The following is a 22,661-nucleotide window of genomic DNA, read 5'->3' as shown; positions in this document are numbered from 1 at the left end:
CCTCGACCGGAAGCGACTCTAAGTGGCCTAACCGCGCAGGCACTTACATCCGATCGTAGCTTGATGAGATATAACGTAACAATCGCAACCTCCAACAAATTCGGAACGGTGATGCGTGGCTGTGCGGCGGGTGCGTATGGTCTCCACTGCTGGTCCGGGCGGCGATAACATCGGAGCGAAGGCCACCACTCGTGTGCGCTCGCGCGATACCGGGATTTCAGGGCGACACTGAGCAAACAGCGTCGCGGCCGGGCCACATCCGGGGCGCCAGCCGCCGCCGGTCCCGTATCAGCACGATAGGCAGGCGGCGCCTGACGGCCCTGCAGCCGGCTCCGCCACACCGCCGGCAGCACCCGTCCGAATGGCAGGTGAGTCGGCCTCGGCACCCGCAGCGACGGCTCGGCAGCAGCGGATCGCCGCGCGTCACGAGTGGATCGCTGCCGCTGCGTGCGGTCTTCACTTTAGGCTGTTCGTCTGACCCTCACGCCCTGCGAGGCGACCTCAGGGGGCCCCAAGGTGCTTCTAGAATGGTGTCCGAACGGTCTTGAGTGTGTGCTGTGTGAGGGAGTGATATAGTGCCGAAATTTTGGGGAGCGAATGTACATGATTGGTACACACGTGAAAACTGAAACTTTCTGGCTTGGGCAATTCACGACCTTTTTATTACTTTTCGAGGACATGTTGTAAAGAGACGCCAAGTGTTTCACCACATCTTCTCTGTATTTTGGTCTCGCACCGTCAGGGGCTGCGGCCCCTGACGGTGCACCTGCCCTCGCTGCTCTCCCAACGGCGACTCCCCGACAGCGGGGGCCGCGAGCCGAGGCCGTGCGAACTGTGGCGGCGGCGCGCCTCTGCCGTGCAGCCGGGGCCGGCCTGCGAACCTGACCACGTGCCGCGCCCCGCCCCAGCAGGGGCGCAGGACACAAAGAACAACTGCACTATGAACACCCCACCCTGATCCTAATGATCAACAAGTACACAATCGCACGGGCCTTCGCTCTCGTCCGCTCCGACGCGGCAACACTCGCTCGTCACCGTCGCCTGTCACACCGACACTATCATCAGCAGCCACACCGGCTTTTCAGCCACGCAAGGGCTGGCTGTGGCCGGCCGCTGCTCCGCCGGCCTCGGGAGGCTAACCCGTCGCTACATCGGCCGCGGAAGACCGCTCCGTCGCTCCACTGTCCGCGGGAGGTTGCTCCACCGCCCCACCGATCGCGGGAGGCTGCTCCACCGCTCCACCGATCGCGGGAGGCTGCTCCACCGCTCCACCGGCCGCAGGAGGTTGCTCCACCGCTCCACCGGTCGCGGGAGGCTGCTCCACCGCTCCACCGGCCGCAGGAGGCTGCTCCACCGCTCCACCGGTCGCGGGAGACTGCTCCACCGCTCCACCGGCCGCGGGAGGCTGCTCCACCGCTCCACCGCTCCAGCTGGCGGCGCTCCGCTTCATCCTTCAGCTCCTGAGCTTCGAGAGCTGCCTTTGCATCCGCCTGTTGCCGCGCCAGCTCCGCCTGTTGCCGTGCCAGCTCCGCCTCTGCCTTCGCCTGTTAACGCGCCAGCTCCGTCTGTTGCCGCGCCAGCTCCGCCTCTGCCTCCGCCTGTTGCCGCGCCAGCTCCGCCTCTGCCTCCAGCAATGGCCGGCCGGCTCGGGTGACACGGCAGCGGCTGCGCTCGCATCACACGCCGTTGCCGCTACCGGAGACGCCGGCCCAGCCGGCAGTGCGTCTTTACACATGTCGAAACACCTAACTCCTTCTTCGAGGACATCTCGGTAACGTTTGGCCAACCATTGGCAAGTAACGCTTGTCTCTCGCAGGAACTGAGCCCCAAAGATCATATGTGGGCTGTTTGTCTTAGCTGTTTCGCTTTGAAGTACATTACTATCGTTCTTATTGTTTATGCAAGGTCTGCTCGTTCAAGCCCAAGCTAAGTCATACTTTGAGCAGATTTGGCATTTTAGTTAGCATTCGACATAATCCTGAAAGATGCATATCATATGATTTTGAGAGGCCTTATTTACGCCCCCCCCCCCCCCCCATTTTTGTCCTGTTTAGTCTTGATGTAGCCGGACGAGCCAATGCAAAATGCTTCTCACATCTTCGAACCAACATATCACTGGTCATGCCTGTCGATGTCCACTACAGCTAGTCGGATAGTTTTTCAATGGCCATTCAATGCTGTTTTTCCGCCTTGTAAGCTGCTTAGCGTTTGAGATAGCAGGAATATATGCAGCGTTAATCGTGCCTCTATGGCCTAGTTTGGCCTATAAATGGTCACATTAAACATTGGTCAGCCACGCCTACTTGAGACAAGAGTTCTCAAATGCCGTTTTCCAAGGCTCTAGCTTTCTCAGTTCTATATATATATATATATATATATATATATATATATATATATATATATGCTATGGAGTGCTTAGGGCCCTATAAAAAGGCTTTGAATATTGAAAAATGATCGCAGGGTGAATGCGCAGGTAGCATATCTTATGTTGAAGGTTCACTTTGCTGGCTGGCATGTCGTTAGACGCCTTCTCGGCTATCTGCCTATGCGTGTTATGTCTGCCTGGCAATGCGTTCAATACGCGGCGCCCGCGACATTGCTGATACACGAGCCAATTTTCGGCGCCTGGGGCGTGAGTAGCATCAACCGCGTCGTCTCCCAGGGCGGCGAAGCAAACAGAAATCAACGGTCTTATAAGATACGATATTAAAATCGTACGTCTCTTTGTCCGTTCTCACTTTTAACCGACAAAATTTACGCATTGTGGTGGATTTAACTTTTCCTACCATCCGCGACGTAATGTTACGGCCGTCCTATGACGGTACCGGTCGCAACGCGTGCAAGGAAGGACACATTTTGGCATTTAACAGGGAGTAGTTTTGGTGTATTTATATGCATATATATATATATATATATATATATATATATATATATATATATATATATATATATATATAAAGAGGTTATATTATAAGTGTTAAAAGACCGAAAACATACGGCAGTGCTCCAGCAGCGATGAGGTTGCGATCCCTCGCAGCAGAACGCCGATTCATGCCGGGAAGATATTTCTTCCGTATCCGAAGAGCGTGGAACGGTGCTATACGGCCAGCGTGTCCGGTGGTCATCAGTCTTAACCATCTTCGAAACATTCCCTGAAATCCAGTTTACGTTGGCACACCAGTTAATGTTGCGCTGCTGCAATGGCGGTGTTACCGGTGCCAACGGTGTTGTCTCTTCGCGCAGTGAAGCAAGCGGAAACCGCTTGTGCCTATATAGTATGCAAACATCTCACTCCCTGTCAAAGTGGTCACAGATGGTCGGGCACAGAGTACATGCACGTGCAGTCCTCGCTGTTCGCTCGCCGCCTCCCGGCCAGCATATCGAGGTGCAGGGGGAGTGTAAAACCCAAATAAATGAAATCGGAGCCGGATAGCGACCTCTTGGAGTCCTGACCCTCTCCAGGGGGATGTATCCTCATCGTCCCCGCCAATGCGACGGCTCAACGCTCATGACTACGTCGCTTGTATGACTCCGGCAGGTCGATGGAAAGCGAGGTCAAGTCGTCTTGCTCCTCTCACTTCGGAATGTCGCCGTATTCTAGTGACAGATGAATAGACAGCCTACGCGGCGAAATGTGTTCAACTCCCGTCATCAGAGCGGACCCCCATGTGTTCAACCCCTCCCATCAGAGCGCAAGACCAAAGCGTCGCAAACCTTCCGTTGTCGGTCTCACTCAAATGCAAGGCTTACACAAGATGGAAGGACTAACCCAAATATTGCTCACATTTTCCAGGCTTGCGGAATAGGTTTTTAGTGCCACGGAATTCATATGCCAAAATACTTGTTTAGCATTAGCCATTTTCGATCATAATGTTAACGCAAACAAATTATTTTGTAGATGAAGGAAGGTCTCAGAAAGCGGAGAATCCAAAACCAACTTCGGAGTAGGTCCCTTCCACTTGTGGCCGTGGGATTCTTGTTTTGTGAATTACCTAATTTGTAAGCATGCACCATGATCTGTTGCTCTGCAAGCCATTTAGGCATGATAATCGAGAATAGCGTGTATTCTCATCGCCTCCAAGGTAGAACGCTGAAACATAAAGGTGAAAATCACTGGTGCCGCATGGCTTGCTACATGATTTTTCAAACACTGAGGTCAACCACCCTATGATTTGCTATCTTGGTGCCTCGCGTGGTTTGAACGTTTACATACCACTTGCCATCCATTAGCGTGATATCAGCTACAATCAGAGGCACCTTGAAGCTTGTCTTTCAAACCGCCTTTACCGCTTTTCGGTTTTCCATTAAAGCAAACACTAGAACAAACATTACTTAGGTGCTCAGCCTATCACCGTAACCGCTTCGGCTGCTGTTCGGTATTGCATCCAAGGGAAAACTATGCAGTCATGCATTCGATGCAATCAAAAGTGATTGCCGCACTTCAAAGCGTATGCTGAAGAATAGGGAGTGCAGCATGCGTGATGCGGCGGATGCTCAAACACGGACCGACTGGCCGAAAGGCTTGGGTTCAATGCCCCACTGCACAGGTCTCGCCGGCGTCGACACCAAAGCCAGCGATAGAACCTGGCAGTGATTACTGCTCGCAGCTGCATGCACAGACTAATCACGGTGGCGTCCAACGCGCTCACGCACACGGCTCCACCCGCACCGACCCCACTTCTAAGCCTGACACCGCCCCTGCAGCACGCTGACATGGGGAACGAACACGGCAAGGAGATCGACCACAGCGACCATGACGGCGAGTACGGCCACTTCAGCCGGGTGACGCGGCGACAGGTGCGCTTCTTCGTGCGCGCCGACAGCACGGCCGCCGTGGCGCTCACCTCCGGCGATCACGTGACCGATGATCTGTACGAGGTGCACTTGGGGACGGACGGCAACTCGCGGTGTTTTATCAGGTCAGAGGTCGCCCGTGCCGCGGTGGGTGGGCGGGTGGGTGGGGGTATTAGCGGTATCAGGGTATTGCTGTACTCTGGCGGAGCGTTCGTAATAAAACACTGCTTGATGTCGCTAGGCTGGGCTTCCGACAGTTGCGATGCCGCGCTCCGAAGAGGCGTCGCTACATGTTTGATCTGTAAATAACGTCTTGGAGTTATGGTAGGATCAGCTCAGGCTTAAAGTACGCAAAAGGAATTCGCAGGTAGGCCTTACAACGTAGCGATTCTAGGCTGCCGAGTCGGAGCAACATTAAGCCAGCGCTATGTTGAGGCGGACGCCGCTAATAAAAAAGAGCCTCGCACGCGGCATGCCATCTCGCGGCGCGACTGACTCGCCATCTGTGGGGCCGCAGCCGCAACGGCGACGAGGTGGCGTCGTGCGACACGCCCGACATACTGGATGGCGGGGAGCTGCGCGGCTTCTGGGTCCGCTGGAAGCCGCACCACGGCCGCCTGCTGGTGGGCCGCGACGGCGAGCGCTTCCCCTTCATGACGCACACAGACGACGCGCTGCTGCCCATCACCCACTACGCCATCCGCATTGAGACCGGAGGCAGCGGCAGCTGGAACTTCCCGGATGAGGACGAGTTCAGCACCTCGTCCTCGTCCTCGTCTAGCGACGAAGACGCCGCGGAGATCAAGACGAACTCAGGTCAGCCACGCGGCGGTGGCAGCGGTGGGACCGGCGGGTCGGCCAGGTGACGGGGAGCGGAAAGCGCGAGAGACCGGGAGGGGAGAGGAGGCTAAGAGATTGATGAGCACCTCGTACAGATCGGAGGCACGTGCCGCCGGCCCCACCGTTGTCGGTCCTCTTTTTGAGAGGATAGTACAATGACGTATGAGAAGAGCACGGCGCACTAGTTATGTCGTCGATACTAGGACAAAGACAAGATATAACGCGCAAACACGTTGCTGACAGTGTCTGCTCAAAAGATACAATATCGGACACATGACACTCCATGCATCTTAAACCCAACACACAACTCAAGATGTCCCAGAGCATGTAAACCGCATGCATTACTGTACCAAGAGCTGGGTTGGTACACACACGCAGACTGTGCGACCGACCTACAAAGCATGCTACTCGCCACCCGCCCCGCGTCCCCCGGCTTGTGGGTCTGGCCCTGGCTCTCATCCTTCCCAGCCTCACCCGCCGTTTGCTGTTCCAGAGCCACGCTTCCGTAACCCGGCGCGCTGGAAGTGGGCGCGGGACGGCCACGTGCCGGACCACGGCGTTGTCTCCGGCGAGGGCAACGAGGGCACCGAGTTCGTGGGCCGCGCCTACCACGACGGAGCGCTCTGCATCGGTCGCATCGTGCACGACCACAAGACCTGCTACATCCCCTACTACGGCGAGGAAGTGGCCATCGACACGTATCAGGTGCGGCCAGCGCCCGCTATCGCGCGAGCCGGCGCCGCCGCTGCCGCAGGAGGTGGCTGTCCCAGGGCCGGGTCTGGCACGAGCTGGCCGTGTGTGTTTGATATATTGGACAGGCCAAACAGCTTTGTTTGCCCTTGCTATCGTGCTTAATTCCGGGTTTAGCGAGACGGAGCAAAAAAAGGCAAGGCAAAAAAGACAAGGTGGAGCAGGATTCCGAATATACCAGCCAGAAGCAAGCACGCACGCACGTACACACACACACACACACACGCACGCGCGCGCGCACGCACGCACGCACGCACGCACGCACGCACGCACGCACGCACACACGCGCGCACGCACACACACACACACACACACACACACACACACACACACACACACACACACACACACACACACACACACACACACAGATATATATCGGATTTCATACATAAGTAAAGACCGAAAAACATAACTTGGCATTGTGAATCATCCCCTCTAGTTTATTCTTGAACTAGGCTGCCTGTACTCAAAAGAATTTCAAGCGACCGAAATGATGCGTCGATTTTGATAGTCCCAGCTTCGTCGGCGCCTTCATCCGACTGGCGTTGCTGGCAGGCGCTGGTGAAGACCAACGAGCGGCTGGAGTGGGTGGACGCCAGCGACGGCGAAGTACCGCGCGGCGCGCTACAAGGCGGCTACAACAAGGACAGCCAGCCACTGTTCGTGGCACGTGCCGAACACGATGGAAACTGGTGCTGTGGACATGTAAGGCAGTGCTAGTTGCGTGCCGTGTTTTATGTTGTCTTTGTGAGAGCCACTGTGCCTCCATGATGCAGTGCTTGGAAGTGCCAGTATTCGTGCTGTGGAAAGTCAATCGTATCCAATCGTTGTTTGAAGTCCACTTTGATAATTATGATAGCATTGCGTGACGCTAATAATATGACCAAACTCGCGCGTGTGTACCATGCTTTGCTCAGTGCACAGGCTAGCCCCAGGCCACATATCCGCGCCGGCTGAGCCTTTCATGTTTCGGTGTCTTATCCGTCGACCCTGCCTCACCCTGACGTGCCTGTGCCCCAGCTGAACCCGGACCACGGCACGGTGTACGTGCCGTACGGCGGCCAGGAGCACTCGCACCACCAGTACCAGGTCCTGTGCGCCACCACCGTCAACCTGCGCTGACCCGCCGGCTGACCCGGCGACCGGGCTGGCCGGCCGTGACGTCGGCCCGCCTGGCGCCGGAGCACTGCCCGGGTCGGCGCTCTGTTTGCCGCCCACGAAGGTCGCTGACGCCGGAAGCGCCCTGGCCATGAATGAAATAGAATATAAATAGGATGACGAATAAGCGCCTTTCTTTTTGCTTCCGTCACGAGCATCGTCGGGTTTCATAACAAAGCATGCGGGGGCCAAAACAAATGTGCATCATGAATTGATTGTTCTTATAGTGTGTCAGTGACCTCCAAAATACTAGGAGGTACTGGTTAAACGACGTCGTCATGCTAAATAACGATTATATTCGCAGTACTCAATAGCTAGAGCTGTGCTCATCATCAAGCGTATGCAGTCTTCCACCCGACCCATGTACGCGGCACCCACGTCCTTGGGAAGGCAACCGTGCGAGTCGCTCGAAACATCTGCCACAATACTGACAACCATCAGCCGTCCAGCTTATGCACGATACACATCGGCACTTCAGAAGAGACCGAAACAAGACTGACTCTGCACGGATGTTTGCATAACAACACACTTTGACGGGCGAGGCTAACCACCCATCATTGCACAGCTGACGACTAGACACACAAAAAGGCATGCTAAGCGGGGGGAAGACGCCGCTGCTCCCACCAAAACGCATGTGACAACACTAAACTGCAGTCACTGTCTCATTCCCCGGATCACATATCACAAGTCCCGGCTCTGCACAGCCCGTCCGGCGCCGCGCCCCGGCTCGCCGTCCACCCCAGTCCTGCCACGCGCGCCCCCCGGCATCAGTCAGCCGCGGCCACGGCCTCCTCCAGGCGGCGACGCAGCAGCGCCGGGTGCACCACCAGCTGCGCCAGCTGCTGCAGCGGCAGGTCGACGGCCGAGCGGCCGAGCCGCGCCAGCTGTCGGCGGCGTAGCTGGACGGCGCCCACCAGCCGGCCGCCGCCGCGGCCGTACAGCTCGGGCGCGTTCAGGAAGAGGCAGAGCCGGCGTCCGTCGGCCCGGCGGCAGCTCAGGTCCGGCACGTACAGCGGGTGCAGTGGCAGCTGCGGCAGCAGCTGCGCCGCCGCCACCTCGCTCACACCCGCCACCGCCTGCAGGTGCGGCAGCAGTGCGTGCGCCAGCCGGGAGGCGCGCGCGTCGCGCAGCACACTGCGTGCGCTCATGTCGCGCGGCAGCATGGGCCCCCGGTAGCCGGGGCACTCGGCCGTCAGCGCGGCGTCCAGCACGCCCAGCTTGGTGCGCAGCCGCTGCGCCGCGCCGTCCGACGGAGACAGCCGCCCCAGGAACAGCGGGTTAAACACCTGGCGGGGAGGCGGCGTGTCATGGGGCGGCGCTTGGGGGCCGTCTCTGAATCACGAGAAATGAAATCTGTCCCAGTCACGGGAACTGCCAACCGGAAGCCTACACTCCACACACACGCAAGCCGAACATGGGCGCATGATTTAATTATTTCAAGATACTAGGCCCAGCGATAGCTGATTGTGTAGCTATGGACATGTCGCAGCATCCCCAACTGATCTGGTGTACTGACCGTCGCAACATCCCCAACTGATCTGGTGCACTGGCCTCTTTGTTAGCTATGCGCTGTTTAACCTTCACATTGCAATATTTTCGCAAAACGTTGGCCCCAGCCTACGGAAAGCTACTCACTTAAACCACGAGCAAAAAAAGAATTAAGAAGTGTCACCGATCAGCAGTAGGTCCATCCTATTAATGTGTTAAGAGAGGGCGTGGCGGCATTCGCGTCCATACTGTTATGGTGCGCGGGCCGATGTTTTTATATAACGTAAGTAATGGCAACATAACAAACATTCATGCACAGACATTCAAACCAACGGGAAATACTCGCATTACTCTAATTAGCGAGGGTTAAAACTGATTTAATGATCACTACTATTGCCTGCTCTAGGCATCACATAGAAAGACTTAGATGGGTCTCATCCCCTGAAAGGTTACACGCGTCGCCAAACGGTAACCTCACCTGACGGAAGAAGTTAAGGGGGTAGCGCTTAAGATAGACACAGGCCAGGCAGATGTCCAGCACGTCCTCGGCGTCCAGCGCGGCGAACACATCAGCCAGCCGACTCTCGACTGCCGCGAAGAAGCCGAGTCGATCCCGCGGGTGGTGGTCCAGATTTCCGAGCGCGCGCACCACGGCCGCCACATCGGCCGGCGGCGGTCGCACCGCGCGCAGCAGCCGCCGCGCCTGCGCCGGCGCCGCCGCCGCCTCCGCCGCGCCGTAGCGCGCCTGATGCGCCACAAATTGGTCGCTGACTGTCTCCAGAAGGACGTCCGAGCAGACGTTGAAGCGCAGCGCGAAGTTAGCGACGGCGGCGACGGTGGCCGGGCGCAGAGGCTCGCGGCCGCGCGCGTGGCAGTAGCGCTCGACCGCACGCTGCAGGGTGTCGTCGCAGTGGTCGGCCCACGAGAAGAAGGCCAGCACCACCTGCAGGTGCTCTTCACTCAGTTGGTGCAGCGCCAGGGAGGTCCAGCGCACGAGGATACGGCAGAGCTCAGGCGAGCTCAGGCGAGAGGCATACAGAGAGTCCATCACCGAGCAGGCAGAGTGTGGGGAGAGCTTCCACCAGAACCCTGGCAGCTGCTTCATGACAGCATGGAACACCACCTTGCTGCTCTGCTTCAGGAGAGGGAGGACTGAGCACACCTCACTGATGTTTGACTCATCTATCTGAGATGCCTGGGTCTTGATTCCCTGCCAAAGCTGGTCAGCTATGGCAGACTTGGGACCATACACTGAGTCCAGACCCTTGATGAGCCTTGCAATTTGCTGGATGCTTAATTTTCCAGATGCTCCCTTGTCAATACAGTGTGCCTTCAGCTGTTCACACAGGGCAGAAAGACTTCCAAGTGGCTTGAGGTCTTTCATGAATATGAATGTGTTCACTAAAGACTCATTATCATTTCCATCAAGAATGGTTGTCATCAGCTTTTGAATTACAGCTTGCCTTGCAAACATTTTCTCCAATTCAGCCTCATCCTCTCTACTTTCCAAATGGGCAATCTGTATCAGTGATTGCAGTGCCACAAATGGAGTCACACCATCAATGGTCGCAGTTTCAAGAAGACTGTAAATGTGTCTAACCCTCTCTGTCCTCTCGAGCGCATCAACAAATTCTTTTTCACAATCCGTGATTGCACAGCACTCTATGTCAACTTGTCCAGAGCCACCCACATCTATATTCACATCTGTCAATGAGGGAATTGCTGGTGGAGTATGGTCAGGGCCGAAGTTTCCCATGATGAATGAATGATCGCTGGTATGCCGCACCAGCACAGGAAGTTCTTGCACAAAATGTCCATCCTGCAGCAATATTATGGAGTTTCCAAACTCCTTCGATGGCTTCAGCAGGCTTCTCACCTGGCTCACACGAGGTTTGAACTTAAATAACCTTCTTCCAAGCATACTGAAACGGGAAAGGACAGCCAATGTCACTTGGCAAGAACGTCACTGGAATGCTCGCGATTGCGAGCCCACCGTAAATACCCACAACCACTGCCAGCCACCAGCGTTATTTACGTAATTCTGCACCATGCTCATTTCTAAGACGAATATTACGTAAGCGCTGCTCAATAGCTGTGTACACGGTATCCAATAGCCCGAACAAGAGCTACCACCAATCAGTCGCTAGAAATTTAAACATTTTGTGTTACAATTGGGTTAAATGTGGTATGATTTGCGCGCACGCATAAGTCGAACACAATGCCATTGAAGACGACATGTATGGCGCGGTTTAGACAAAAAGTCGTGCAGGACTGCTTTAAAGAGGAAGCATATACATACCCAAAATCCTGTGTGGCGCGCGTTGTTACGGGGGTTCCGCGCGGAAGACGGGCCTTTCGTCACTGAAGTCAGCGAAGCAGTCTTGTACATTGACGAAACCGGGCGCGAACTACTGCAGCTTAGCAGTAAGTATTTTTCTTTTTGTGTGTGCATTGCGTGGAACCGCAAGTAGGTGGCTGGTTGGTGGCGTGCAGCAGTGCGCGCCAGTTCTTGTCAGTCAAACAAGTTATGGCCGTTATTAAACCGGATGTTTATTGCTGTATGGGGGCAGGTTGAATCATGTATTTTGTGCTTCCAAATATGTGTTTGCATGGTTATATGGTTACATTGGTGCAATGCTGCTGCTAGCAAGTGGTGAAGGCTGCACCCATAACATGTGCCTGACCTGTGAGTGCCCTTTGTCACAAATTTTCAAAAATAAGGATTGAATACCTTGGTTATTGTTAATGTGTTGGAATGCTTTGAATTGTGCTGATGTCATTTGTTGCCTGTGCCAATATTTGGTTGACATTGATGAGATGGAATGTCACAGGCCCAAGTTGCTTTATAAATTGTATGTTATGATTTGCATGGTACACTATTTATGTTAACACATATGAGTATATGAATTGTTATCAGGCTGCATGGATAAATGCTGTAAAAAGCATCATTAAGTTGCTCATGGCAGGCTGCCTGCTTGCAGTCTGCTTACAAAACATGGTGTGCCCATTGAAATGCTACATCAGGTAAAAAATGGATAGCTACTCAAAACATTTTATGTGAATCTTCTTGAATCAAATTTCTAAGCAATAACTGGTGAATGATCATTGCTCTTTCCAGGTAGAAGTGGCTGCAGGTTTGTTTGCTTTGACCTAGCCACCTAAGTAGTTTAAAGCATTGGATATTTATTTTCAGATGTTGAGAAAAATATTGCATGTTAAAGCTGTTCAGTACTAAAGCATGCAACCCAGTTAGAAAGGTAGCCCTCATTGTTGGAAAACAGTCTTGTTTGATGCTGCTTGAAGAATAATTCACAGCAGGTGGCTGCAGGGATGGAGCTTTGAGGTTTTCATGAATTTTATTTTACAAGACAAGTTTGGTTTTAATTTTTTCTCTTTTTAATTATTTCCTAATCAAATTCCAAGTAACAATGTTAGATGTAGTTATATCCTAATACCTCAAAGTGTGTGGAGGATTGTCTGCCACTGTTTTGCTGTTCAAAAGAAAGGATATGAGTCTTTTATCCAGGGATATCCTGCTGCTTGACTTAATTAGCCATCTTGAAGATCATTTTTTGCAGTGCACAGTCCTGTTCTTCTCAAGACCTGAGCCCTCTACTTTCTGAGCAACACATCTGCAGTGCTGTGCAGGTTATTTAGCAGACTGTTTCAAAGTCATGCAAGCATCCATGCTGCTGCAATAACATAATGCAAGTGTCATTTAATTTCATTAGTGGTGCGATGATCAAGGCCAAGAAAGTACAAGTGCTGAGTCACTCATATCTGGTGCTCATGAGCACAATCGCCAGATATAACAGTTGGCAGTTGACTCTCAACCAATGTTGTGCAATATATGGTGACGTGATTAAGCAACAACATATTGAGGAGCATATTTATTACTGATAAATTATATGGCTATAAATGAGCTTGTTTCATCACATCTGATGCTTGCATTAATATCTTTAAATGTACAACATTCCCTTTAGGTTATTATCAATGCTAAAATCAGGCACTATTGAAGGCCAACAAGCATTCCCCAGGGAAGCAGTATTAGTGGGTGGTGGAATCTCGAGCAGAGCGTCATTCTTCCTTTATAGCTGTGTCCACATGACCACTATGTGGCCACTGGGCCTGTTCCCAGAGCGTGACGAGGCCCCTGCCGTGCCGGATCCCTGCAGCGCGCCACGTGACACGGCCGGGTGTCGGCTGGGCTGAGGGCGCGCGCGGCCGGCTATGACCATGTTCGGCGCCGGCGGGCTGGGCGGCTCGGGCTCGGTGTTCGGCGCCGCGGCCGCCACCACCGCCGCTAACCCGATGAAGGACATCGAGGTGGTGTCGCCGCCCGACGACTCCGTCTCCTGCCTGGAGTTCTCGCCGCCGGCCATCCCGCAGACCTTCCTCGTGGCTGGCAGCTGGGATAATAACGTGAGACTGGCAGCTGGTGGTGGCAGCGCAATAAGTATGACGCACTTGGGATTGTGCATGGTGTACCCATTGAATAAGATAATATTGCACTAAAATTTACTTTCCTTTATAATTACGCAGTCGTAACTTGACTGGAACTGTCTGCCAAGCCTCATCATTATGGTCTCGTCAGCTGACACATCCAAAAAACTAACGAACAGCAACAGGCCCACACCTGCTTCCTGCCATCGATCGCTCTTGACCGCTCCTTGTTAACGGAGTAACGCCTTACATCGGCCGCCAGAGGTGTCTTCACGGTGCTCCCAAGCTCCAGCCATCGCCATCGTCACCATGGCGGTGGTCGGCCGGCAGGTGCGCTGCTGGGAGATCGACCAAACCAGCGGCAAGACGACGCCCAAGGCTCAGCAGGCGATGCAGGGTCCCGTGCTGGACGTGGCCTGGGCCGACGACGGCACCAAGGTGTTCATGTCGGGCTGCGACAACACCGTGCGCTGCTGGGACCTGGCCAGCAACCAGACGATCCAGGTGGCGCAGCACGACGCGCCCGTCAAGACCGTGCACTGGGTGAAGGCGCCCAACTACACGGCCATCATGACTGGCTCCTGGGACAAGACGCTCAAGGTGGGCGGCGCGACAGCGGCAGGGCGAGGGTCGTGGGTTCGAGTCCCATGCGCGGCAGTTTTTGTCAGCCACGCGGCGAAAATGGTAGAGGTGGCGATGGTGATGGCGGCTGCGGGCGGCGTATAGGGTATCTGCCACGATCGGCAACGGCCTTGTTCCAGCTTGATGGCCAACTGAGTCGAGGGGTGAATCGACGGCAGCTGGAGCGTACATCAGGAACTGGAGATTGGGGGAGATTAGGACATGGTAAATGTAAGGAAATCTGGTAGTGCTCATGGGCGACGATAGGACATCTCGTAATTATGACAAGATATGTGACCGTTCTAAGCCTTCGGGGGCATGGCTGCAGTCCCATGTTATAGTGCGCGGTGTGGTCGGCTTTTGCTGGCGGTGCTGGTTTGGCGGTGCCGCACTCTGTTTGAGTGGCTCATCCCTTGTCCTCGATTCGCCTGCGGCGTGCCGGGTCTTCGCTTCTGCGTTTTGCTCCCCCCCCCCCCCCCTCCCACCCCTGCCACCAGGCTCCCACCGCAGCACCCGCGGCGTGTTTCAGTTCTGGGACACGCGCTCGCCGAACCCGATGCTGTCGATCGCACTGCCGGAGCGGTGCTACTGCGCCGACGTCGACTACCCGATGGCTGTGGTGAGCACGGCCAACCGTGGCATCGTCGTCTACCAGCTGGAGGGCCAGCCGCAGCAGTTCAAGACGCAGGAGTCGTCGCTGCGCTATCAGCACCGCTGCATCGCCATCTTCCGCGACAAGATGAATCGGCCCACCGGTGGGTGGCGCCGAGTCTTCTTCCGTGCCTCTTCCCCCCCCCCCCCCCCCCAACCAGCCACCCACCTAGCCAGCCAGCGGTTGGGGGCAGTCTGGGCGTTGTGGACGAAGAGCGATCTAGAGCTACGTGTGGAGAAACTGCGCAAAACGCGATTTGCGTGTACTGTGCAGCTGAACTACATACCATACAGATAGCGCAGTGGCTGTATGGTATGCAGCTGACATGCTCGGAACTGGTCACTTTAGGGCTGCCTGCTGCCACTAAATATTAGCATTTCATCGCGTATAAGCTTATCGGTGTGGCAATTCATTTCTAGCCAGTGCCCAACAGGCCAATGTGTCTTCGGTCATTGGTGGCTGTCCCGGTTTGGTGGACGGCGAGTGGGGTGTGAATGTTGAATACGGCACAGGCCCGAGGCGAACGCGTCCGCATACCCCACTTCGCACCACGGCACGCCCAATGTTCGCCGCCGACGTCATTGCCACCGTCGCGTCTCCCCGGGGCACCTTCTAACCGTGTGGCGGCATGCCCCTGGTTTCCAAGACGCGCAGTGGTTATTTGACGTGCCCCCAGGCTACGCCATCGGCAGTGTGGAGGGTCGCGTGGCCATCCAGTACGTGAACCCCACCAACCCAAAGGACAACTTCACCTTCAAGTGTCACCGCTCCAACGGCACAAACAACGGTTACCAGGACATCTTCTCGGTGGGTGCCGTACCGGCGCGGCCGCGCGTGTGTGGCTGGCCGAGGGGGGGGGGCGACTGGGGCATGGCGCTACGTGCTGCATCAGTAGTTCGTCGGTCCGTTTGAATGAAAGACCGAAGCCAGAATTATCTGTTGGACGGGAACTTCTCTGCTGGTTTAGTGGTAACATGGTTCAGAAGTTATATTTTCCAAAGCCTGTGGGAAATTTTAGTGGACTGTTTTAACCAGGATTGGTGACCTAATCAGTTCTCGTGTTACGCCAGTTATTGGTAACCAAACGTTTAGTTGGCTTTTGATCTGAAGGTTTTTCGGACGTATTTCTGTAACCCTTCTTGCTGGAAGCAGTGTTCGCTTTCATTTCCTTCCAAGAGCACCCCACGCGTTGTTCAGCAACGCTATGTACCTGAGTGAAAGGCGAACCAGATGCGCATACCGAATCAGAAGGGCTGGGCGCGGTCATCTTATTTATGTGATTCCATGAAAGGACTGCCCACTGCATGGTCGTCAAGGCTCATTAAGTATGAGGAACTGATCTATTGAAGTAGGGGGATCCTGGGGGGATTTTTAGGGGGATCCTGGGCTAATGGCCACCCTGGCCGCCCGGGCGTCCGCGCTCGTCGGACGCAGAAGTGACCTTGACGCCCACGAGCCTGTTGCCAGTGTGTGACGCGGCCCGCGGCTGGTCCACAGGTGAACGACATCCGCTTCCACCCGGTGCACGGCACGCTGGCCACCGTCGGCTCCGACGGCCGCTTCAGCTACTGGGACAAGGACGCCAGGACCAAGCTGAAGACGTCCGAGATGATGGAGCAGCCCATCACCAAGTGCGCCTTCAACCACACCGGCCAGATCTTCGCCTACGCCGTCAGCTACGACTGGTCCAAGGTGAGCAAGGCCCCGCTCACCGTGGGCCAGGTGGCGAGACTGCCACGCGGCCTACTGCGCCGCCGTCTCGTGAACACGGCCGGACCGGCCGGCGGCAGTAGGTGACTCGGGCCTCGCCTGTCGCCGCCCAGGTGGCGCTGGTGCCGCTCTGCGTTCGGCAATGCGGGGTGCATTGGCGCAGCACTCTCTGCCAGAGACGGCTTTTTGTCCACCGTCGGTTATCTTGGCGTCTTTTTTGTCGTGGAAGCTGGGATGCAGTACGATGCGCTCGGTTCTGATGCATAGGTGGGTTTGGCAGTCGTTTCAGACGTGAATGGCTGGATTTAAAATGGTCAGGCGTCATATTACCCCGATGTGGGCAAATTGTTGCTATGCAAGACCTGAATGGGACGGGTGAAATATCGCCCCAGACAATGGAGGGTTGTCAGCAGCGGGGTGTGAGGCACGGCGTGACCGGAAGAGGCCACACGCGGACTGAGCCTCGGCCCAGCCTTGTGGGCAGCCAGGCCGTCCCGCGCCGCCGGTGACGACCGGAAGGGCTCGGGCGAGGCGATGAACATAAAGCAGCCTGTAAGGCGCCTGGTGCGTCGTTGGCGCGCTTGTCGCCAGTATATTGTGCCCGTCACGGCCTTTCCACGGGTTGTGTCCAAGCGTTGGGCATGAAATGAATAGGACTGGTTTTCCTCGCCCTTGAAACAGCTTTGTAAAAGCCGGAAATTCGGACCGCGGGAGCCGCAACGTGTGCGTCATTGGGTACCACGCCGTGGTACGTCGTGTCAAATCGTTTCATGTCGTGTCACGTCGTGTCATGTGTCATGCCGCGTCGTGTCAGGTGGCATATCGTGGCATGTGGCATGGTCGTGTCATGTGGCATGTCATGTGTCAGGCGGTGTCATGTCACGTCTCCTGCCTCGCTAGCCCGCGCCATTTCCCGTTGCTCGCTGGTGACTCGCGTCTGTGTCGTGCCATCACATTGGTGGGAACTCTGCCCTCGGCGAGCCGTCAACAGGGCGTGTCTTCTGAGAAAATGGGCGGGACTTGGACTGGTCAGAATCGGGCGCAAACACGGTCTCGTGCTCAAGTGCGACGCCAGCTCTGTGATAAACTGCAGCGCAGTTCCAGGCTGGGAACATGGGTGGAGGGGCGAATGGCTTGCCAATATTGCAGCGTTACTGGCGGATAATTGTTAACGTTATGGCACTTACTTCCTCGAACGCGCAACAGACGGACTCCCAATCACATTCCTGCGCAGCCATTTGTGACCCACGTCCTTTATCGTTCCAGCTCGGTATCTGGAACCTTTTTCGAATTGATTTTCTCACAGGTGGCCACGAACGGATTCCCCGGGTCTTCCGCTGTTCACATTTGAAATGATCCAATGTGATCTTAATTTGTCGCCGGTTGTCGGGACTCTGGTATCACCGAAGCGCCCCTCGCCGTACCCCGGTACCCGGCCACAGGACCGTGACGCGCGGCCCTCTCCACGGACCCCGGCACCTTGCCACAGGACCTTGACGCGCGACCCTCTCCCCTCCCCGGACCCCGGCACCTGGCCACAGGGCCGTGACGCGCGGCCCTCTCCCCTCCCCGGACCCCGGCACCTGGCCACAGGACCGTGACACGCGGCCCTCTCCCCGGACCCCGGCACCTGGCCACAGGACCGTGACGCGCGGCCCTCTCCCCGTGCCCCGGCACCTGGCCACAGGACCGTGACGCGCGGCCCTCTCCCCGGACCCGGCACCTGGCCACAGACCGGACGCGCGGGGCCCTCTCCCCCGGACCCCGGCACCTGGCCACAGGAGCCGTGAGCACCGGCCCTCTCCCCGGACCCCGGCACCTGGCCACAGGACCGTGACGGCGCGGCCCTCTCCCCGGACCCCGGCACCTTGCCACAGGACCGTGACGCGCGGCCCTCTCCCCGGACCCCGGCACCTGGCCACAGGACCGTGACGCGCGGCCCTCTCCCCGTGCCCCGGCACCTGGCCACAGGACCGTGACGCGCGGCCCTCTCCCCGGACCCCGGCACCTGGCCACAGGACCGTGACGCGCGGCCCTCTCCCCGGCCCCGGCACCTGGCCACAGGACCGTGACGCGCGGCCCTCTCCCCTCCCCGGACCCCGGCACCTGGCCACAGGACCGTGACCGCGGCCCCTCCCCCGGACCCCGGCACCTGGCCACAGGACCGTGACGCGCGGCCCTCTCCCCTCCCGGACCCCGGCACCTGGCCACAGGACCGTGACGCGCGGCCCTCTCCCCGGACCCCGGCACCTGGCCACAGGACCGTGACACGCGGCCCTCTCCCCGGCACCTGGCCACAGGACCTTGACGCGCGGCCCTCTCCCCTCCCCGGACCCCGGCACCTGGCCACAGGACCGTGACGCGCGGCCCTCTCCCCGGACCCCGGCACCTGGCCACAGGACCGTGACGCGCGGCCCTCTCCCCGGACCCCGGCACCTGGCCACAGGACCGTGACGCGCGGCCCTCTCCCCTCCCCGGACCCCGGCACCTGGCCACAGGACCGTGACGCGCGGCCCTCTCCCCGCGCCCCGGCACCTGGCCACAGGACCGAACTCGGGTCACCGGGCCCGATGTTCAGCGCCAAATCCCGCTCTGGTGCGCCTTGTCCCCACTATCAACAGCTAAGGGCTAATGTTTAATTTTGACAAGGTTTGGATGGCTGTTCCCCCCCCCCCCCCCCCCTAGCGGGCCATACATGTGTGATAAACGTGTTGGAGTGATCGGTCGCCAGGCTGTTACCTATTACTGCCTTTTTGTGGTGTTCTCTGCCGCCGTAACTGTCGTATCTGTGAGAGTTTGGCCTGACCTCTGGCCAGCTGTGGAGGCGCGGCGCTCACACGGCGGACGCCTCTGAGCGGCGCGTTGTACGCTGACCCGCTACATTGGCGCGCCGCAGTCGCATAGATGATGCGGTTGTATGACGTAATTCACTAAACTGCGGCGGCCGATTCCATCATGTGTATTTCATCAGGGATGTATTATTTATTTTACCTGTGCATATATCATTGCATATATAGATGTGAAGGCAATCTTCGACTGTCAGGTGTCATCCGGACGCTTGATGTAGGCGGGCGAGGCATCTGGTTCCCATGATTGGACATTTTTAGTTTGTGCGATGAAAACAACTTACCTGAAGTGTGCAATGAGCTGTTGGTTAATGGCATATGTCGAGCAATGATGCGAGGATGGTACTCAATGTCCTAGTGTGGCAGACGGCTGTAATGCGTCTCCATAATACGTTCAGTATATATATATATATATATATATATATATATATATATATATGCAGGTGCTGTTACAGACTATGGCGTGGCTACATTTTATAAGTCTTTTTTCTGTGCTGGCTCGTTTTCTTATTTTGGTTCTCTGTTCACCAATGAGACTAAAAAGTGGCTCGCCGATGTTGAACATCGATTGATTGTACCAACGTTTAGGAATGGCATAATTCATTTTCAAAGTTACACACACACACACAGCATACAAGTGACGAATATATGATTACATATTACAGTTAGGTATAACAATTAGGTCTAATCAAGTTCAGTTCAATCGCCAAATTGTAGACAGTCTAAATAAGGCGGTTGACATTTTTAGAAGCTTAAGAATTCAAGCGGCAAAACACGTGGTGAATAGTAAGATCTGCCGTCTACGGAGGGTATCGATCGTCCCTAAATGAGGTGAAGGGTGACTGAGGGTTGGTTTGCTCGCGTAGTTCTGGTGACGATGTTTTGATCGTGACAGCCTCCAGAACATAAAGCCTCCTCCTGTTCCGGTGACGCTGTTTTGACCGTGACAGCCTCCAGAACAAAAGCCTCCTCCTGTTCCGGTGACGCTGTTTTGACCGTGACAGCCTCCAGAACATAAAGCCTCCTCCTGTTCCGGTGACGCTGTTTTGACCGTGACAGCCTCCAGAACATAAAGCCTCCTCCTGTTCCGGTGACGCTGTTTTGACCGTGACAGCCTCCAGAACATAAAGCCTCCTCCTGTTCCGGTGACGCTGTTTTGACCGTGACAGCCTCCAGAACAAAAGCCTCCTCCTGTTTCATGATGATGTTATAATGACAGTGTTTCTGGTGAGGTCGTCCCTGTTGATGTTCCGACTGTGTTCTTTTTGCACGTGCTCTTTTGGAGAGCCGTCAGCCAAGTGCATCGTCAACCGCCTTGAAAGTCTGGTGGCAGTGGCGCGTGGTTTGATTGCTTTAGGAGCCTGCAATCCCCTATGTCACAACGAAATTAGTGAAGGATGTTAGTTCTTTTCAGGGGTCTAGAGTTGGCCGTGAGGTTATTTTTCATGACGCCATCAAACAAAGCCCAAATCCAATCTAGCTGTCCCATCGGAATAACATGTCTGATGGTTTTAAGACAGGCTATTGCATCCTCAGGCAAATAATATCTGAAAACGTTAAGCCAGCCAACCAGAACGACAAGGTTACGCTTACAATCTACTACAAGAACAGAAAGGCCACCCAACGCATCATGAAAAATACCCTCAGTCAACTCTGACCCCTTGAAGTGAACCAGCGTCGTTTATCGATTTCGTCGTGACATGAGACATTGCAGGCTCGTAAGGCAATCAAGCCAATAGATACCAAACATCGTCAAGCTACTTTTTAGTCCCGATGGTTAGCAGAGAGCCTTGATCAGAAAACTCGAGCAAGGACAGACAAAAACAAACAGTCATGCATCTCAATTGATTGATGTATATTTCCCCAGGATCGCCTGGTACCTTGGAGGGCGTTTGTTTTCAGCTTAACCGAAACTCAGGTGCACATGTTCACCAGCATCTCCAAGACCGACGCTGGTGTCAGCCACGCAGTGGCGCTAGTTTTATTTTGTTTTGGCACTTGACATGTACGGAACCTGTGTGGAGCGTATGCCATAACCAGCGCGGATCAAATGAGCAGTCGACCTTTTGACACCTGGGGCTATGCGTGTGCCCGATGTTGGCTGGCGCCATGCGGGACTCAGAAGACGAGAAGACACAGACAGCTAAAAACTTGCCAACATGCGTCATATTATTACAAAAGGACAGCCTGTGTCTTTTTTCGAGATACCCCCTACGCCGCCCTGGTAACTGTTGAAAAGTATGCCCTTCGACTTTCGGTCCGTGAGTAGTGTGCAGCCCCACTCCTGACTGTCGATTCAGCGGGATCATTGCCACGTCGCTTCATCCGTTTGCAGGGCCACGAATTCTACAGTCCGATGAATAAGAACTACATCTTCCTGCACGCCTGCTTCGAAGAGCTGAAGCCAAGGACCAAGACATAGATGTACCGCCGCCGGAGCCGCGCCATCACGGGCCGTCGCGCGCGGCGCTCGGCTCGCGTGGCGCGTACATTCCCCGTGGCGGGCAGGTCAGCCGGCCCTCCGCCCCAGCGGCGGTCGCTGCCGGCCGCGGCAGTGTGTGCTGGCCGGTCCGCGCCCGCCGTGTCGCCGCCAGCGGTCCGCGGTGCAGACTCAGGCCGGCGCGGCGCCTGACGCTGGTGTTAGTGCGCTCGGCGGCCGCCAGGTGGCTCCTGTCGCATGACGGAGCGGGTGCCGCTCCGGCTGGTGGTGTCGGTGGTCAGGCCTGGCACGCGCCGCCCGCTTCGCTGCCCTTTGATTTTGTGCTGCCGTGCATCGCGCCGAGCGTGGCCGGGAGGATGGGTGGCTTGTGGGAATCCCGATCCAATAAATGCGGATGGTGGTCTTGTTTCGCGCGTTTCTGCTTTCTTTCCCTGCGTGGTGCCCATAGCACGTGGCTTGTCAGATACAGATCACGTGAAGGAGCTCTGTTAAAAACTTCGACGGGCGTTGCTCTTCTCGCGCGCTCCGCCGCACGGCTCTGATCGGCAGTTTTTCGTGTGGCGTCGGCGCGGTGTCAATGTGTGCCCAGGCCAGACCCCATGCCGGCTGGGGGCGGCAACAACATAATGTGGTGAAAAGAAGTGATTTCGGCACATTCTCATCAGCAGACCGTGGCCCGAGGCGTCAGAAGCCGGTGATCCTTCAAGCGCTGCAACTGGTAAGTGGAAAAGGACTACACAGTCGCTCCCTGGGTCACACCTTGGCGGAGGAATGGAGACAGCGACGTGTTTGTTGACCCTGATGAAACGACTAGTAAGACAAGCCGATCTGACAAGACAGTTAAAGATATGCTAAAAAAGATAGAAACCAGCGAGGTGAGACAGCGCAAGAAGAGGTCGAGAGACTCGCACGGCTC

The 22,661-nt window shown here is 55.9% G+C and overlaps 3 protein-coding genes across 3 annotated transcripts; 2 read left to right on the top strand and 1 right to left on the bottom strand.

Annotated features, from left to right (window-relative positions):
- Window positions 1-331: 331 nt before the first annotated feature.
- LOC119090545 (natterin-3) lies at window positions 332-7,669 on the top strand. Its single transcript, XM_037213367.1, has 6 exons — window positions 332-368; window positions 4,705-4,919; window positions 5,312-5,610; window positions 6,128-6,339; window positions 6,943-7,092; window positions 7,408-7,669. Exons 2-6 carry the CDS (start codon window positions 4,714-4,716, stop codon window positions 7,507-7,509), a joined length of 969 nt encoding a protein of 322 aa, XP_037069262.1. The 5' UTR covers window positions 332-368; window positions 4,705-4,713; the 3' UTR covers window positions 7,510-7,669.
- A 643-nt stretch (window positions 7,670-8,312) lies between these two features.
- LOC119089350 (FAST kinase domain-containing protein 3, mitochondrial) lies at window positions 8,313-11,060 on the bottom strand. The gene is made up of 3 exons (XM_037212019.1): window positions 9,512-11,060; window positions 8,460-8,831; window positions 8,313-8,336 (listed from the first exon to the last, which is right to left on the bottom strand). Exons 1-3 carry the CDS (start codon window positions 10,952-10,954, stop codon window positions 8,313-8,315), a joined length of 1,839 nt encoding a protein of 612 aa, XP_037067914.1. The 5' UTR covers window positions 10,955-11,060.
- A 289-nt stretch (window positions 11,061-11,349) lies between these two features.
- Rae1 (ribonucleic acid export 1) lies at window positions 11,350-21,823 on the top strand. Its single transcript, XM_037238853.1, has 7 exons — window positions 11,350-11,457; window positions 13,172-13,455; window positions 13,807-14,076; window positions 14,627-14,852; window positions 15,426-15,556; window positions 16,247-16,441; window positions 21,641-21,823. The coding sequence occupies exons 2-7, from the start codon at window positions 13,264-13,266 to the stop codon at window positions 21,725-21,727; spliced, it is 1,101 nt and encodes a 366-aa protein (XP_037094748.1). The 5' UTR covers window positions 11,350-11,457; window positions 13,172-13,263; the 3' UTR covers window positions 21,728-21,823.
- The last annotated feature ends 838 nt before the right edge of the window (window positions 21,824-22,661 follow it).

The sequence above is a fragment of the Pollicipes pollicipes genome, unplaced genomic scaffold (genome assembly GCF_011947565.3).
Source record: "Pollicipes pollicipes isolate AB1234 unplaced genomic scaffold, Ppol_2.1 Scaffold_3087;HRSCAF=3621_pilon_pilon_pilon, whole genome shotgun sequence".
NCBI lineage: Eukaryota > Metazoa > Arthropoda > Thecostraca > Pollicipedomorpha > Pollicipedidae > Pollicipes > Pollicipes pollicipes.
Note: the sequence above shows the minus strand (reverse complement) of the source record. Positions and strands in the feature narration are given on the sequence as shown.

What these genes read in the sequence shown, in the direction of transcription:
- LOC119089350 (XM_037212019.1), bottom strand. Translation starts at nt 10,954, where the DNA reads ATGCTTGGAAGAAGGTTATTTAAGTTCAAACCTCGTGTGAGCCAGGTG. An exon ending in CCCTTAACTTCTTCCGTCAG is followed by an intron (nt 8,832 to 9,511) that starts GTGAGGTTACCG and finishes CCTCCCCGCCAG; the next exon opens with GTGTTTAACCCGCTGTTCCT. An exon ending in GCCGCGGCGGCGGCCGGCTG is followed by an intron (nt 8,337 to 8,459) that starts GTGGGCGCCGTC and finishes CGCCGCCTGGAG; the next exon opens with GAGGCCGTGGCCGCGGCTGA.
- Rae1 (XM_037238853.1), top strand. Translation starts at nt 13,264, where the DNA reads ATGACCATGTTCGGCGCCGGCGGGCTGGGCGGCTCGGGCTCGGTGTTC. An exon ending in CCTGGGACAAGACGCTCAAG is followed by an intron (nt 14,077 to 14,626) that starts GTGGGCGGCGCG and finishes GGCGTGTTTCAG; the next exon opens with TTCTGGGACACGCGCTCGCC. An exon ending in CAAGATGAATCGGCCCACCG is followed by an intron (nt 14,853 to 15,425) that starts GTGGGTGGCGCC and finishes ACGTGCCCCCAG; the next exon opens with GCTACGCCATCGGCAGTGTG.
- LOC119090545 (XM_037213367.1), top strand. Translation starts at nt 4,714, where the DNA reads ATGGGGAACGAACACGGCAAGGAGATCGACCACAGCGACCATGACGGC. An exon ending in GGAGATCAAGACGAACTCAG is followed by an intron (nt 5,611 to 6,127) that starts GTCAGCCACGCG and finishes TTGCTGTTCCAG; the next exon opens with AGCCACGCTTCCGTAACCCG. An exon ending in GAAACTGGTGCTGTGGACAT is followed by an intron (nt 7,093 to 7,407) that starts GTAAGGCAGTGC and finishes CCTGTGCCCCAG; the next exon opens with CTGAACCCGGACCACGGCAC.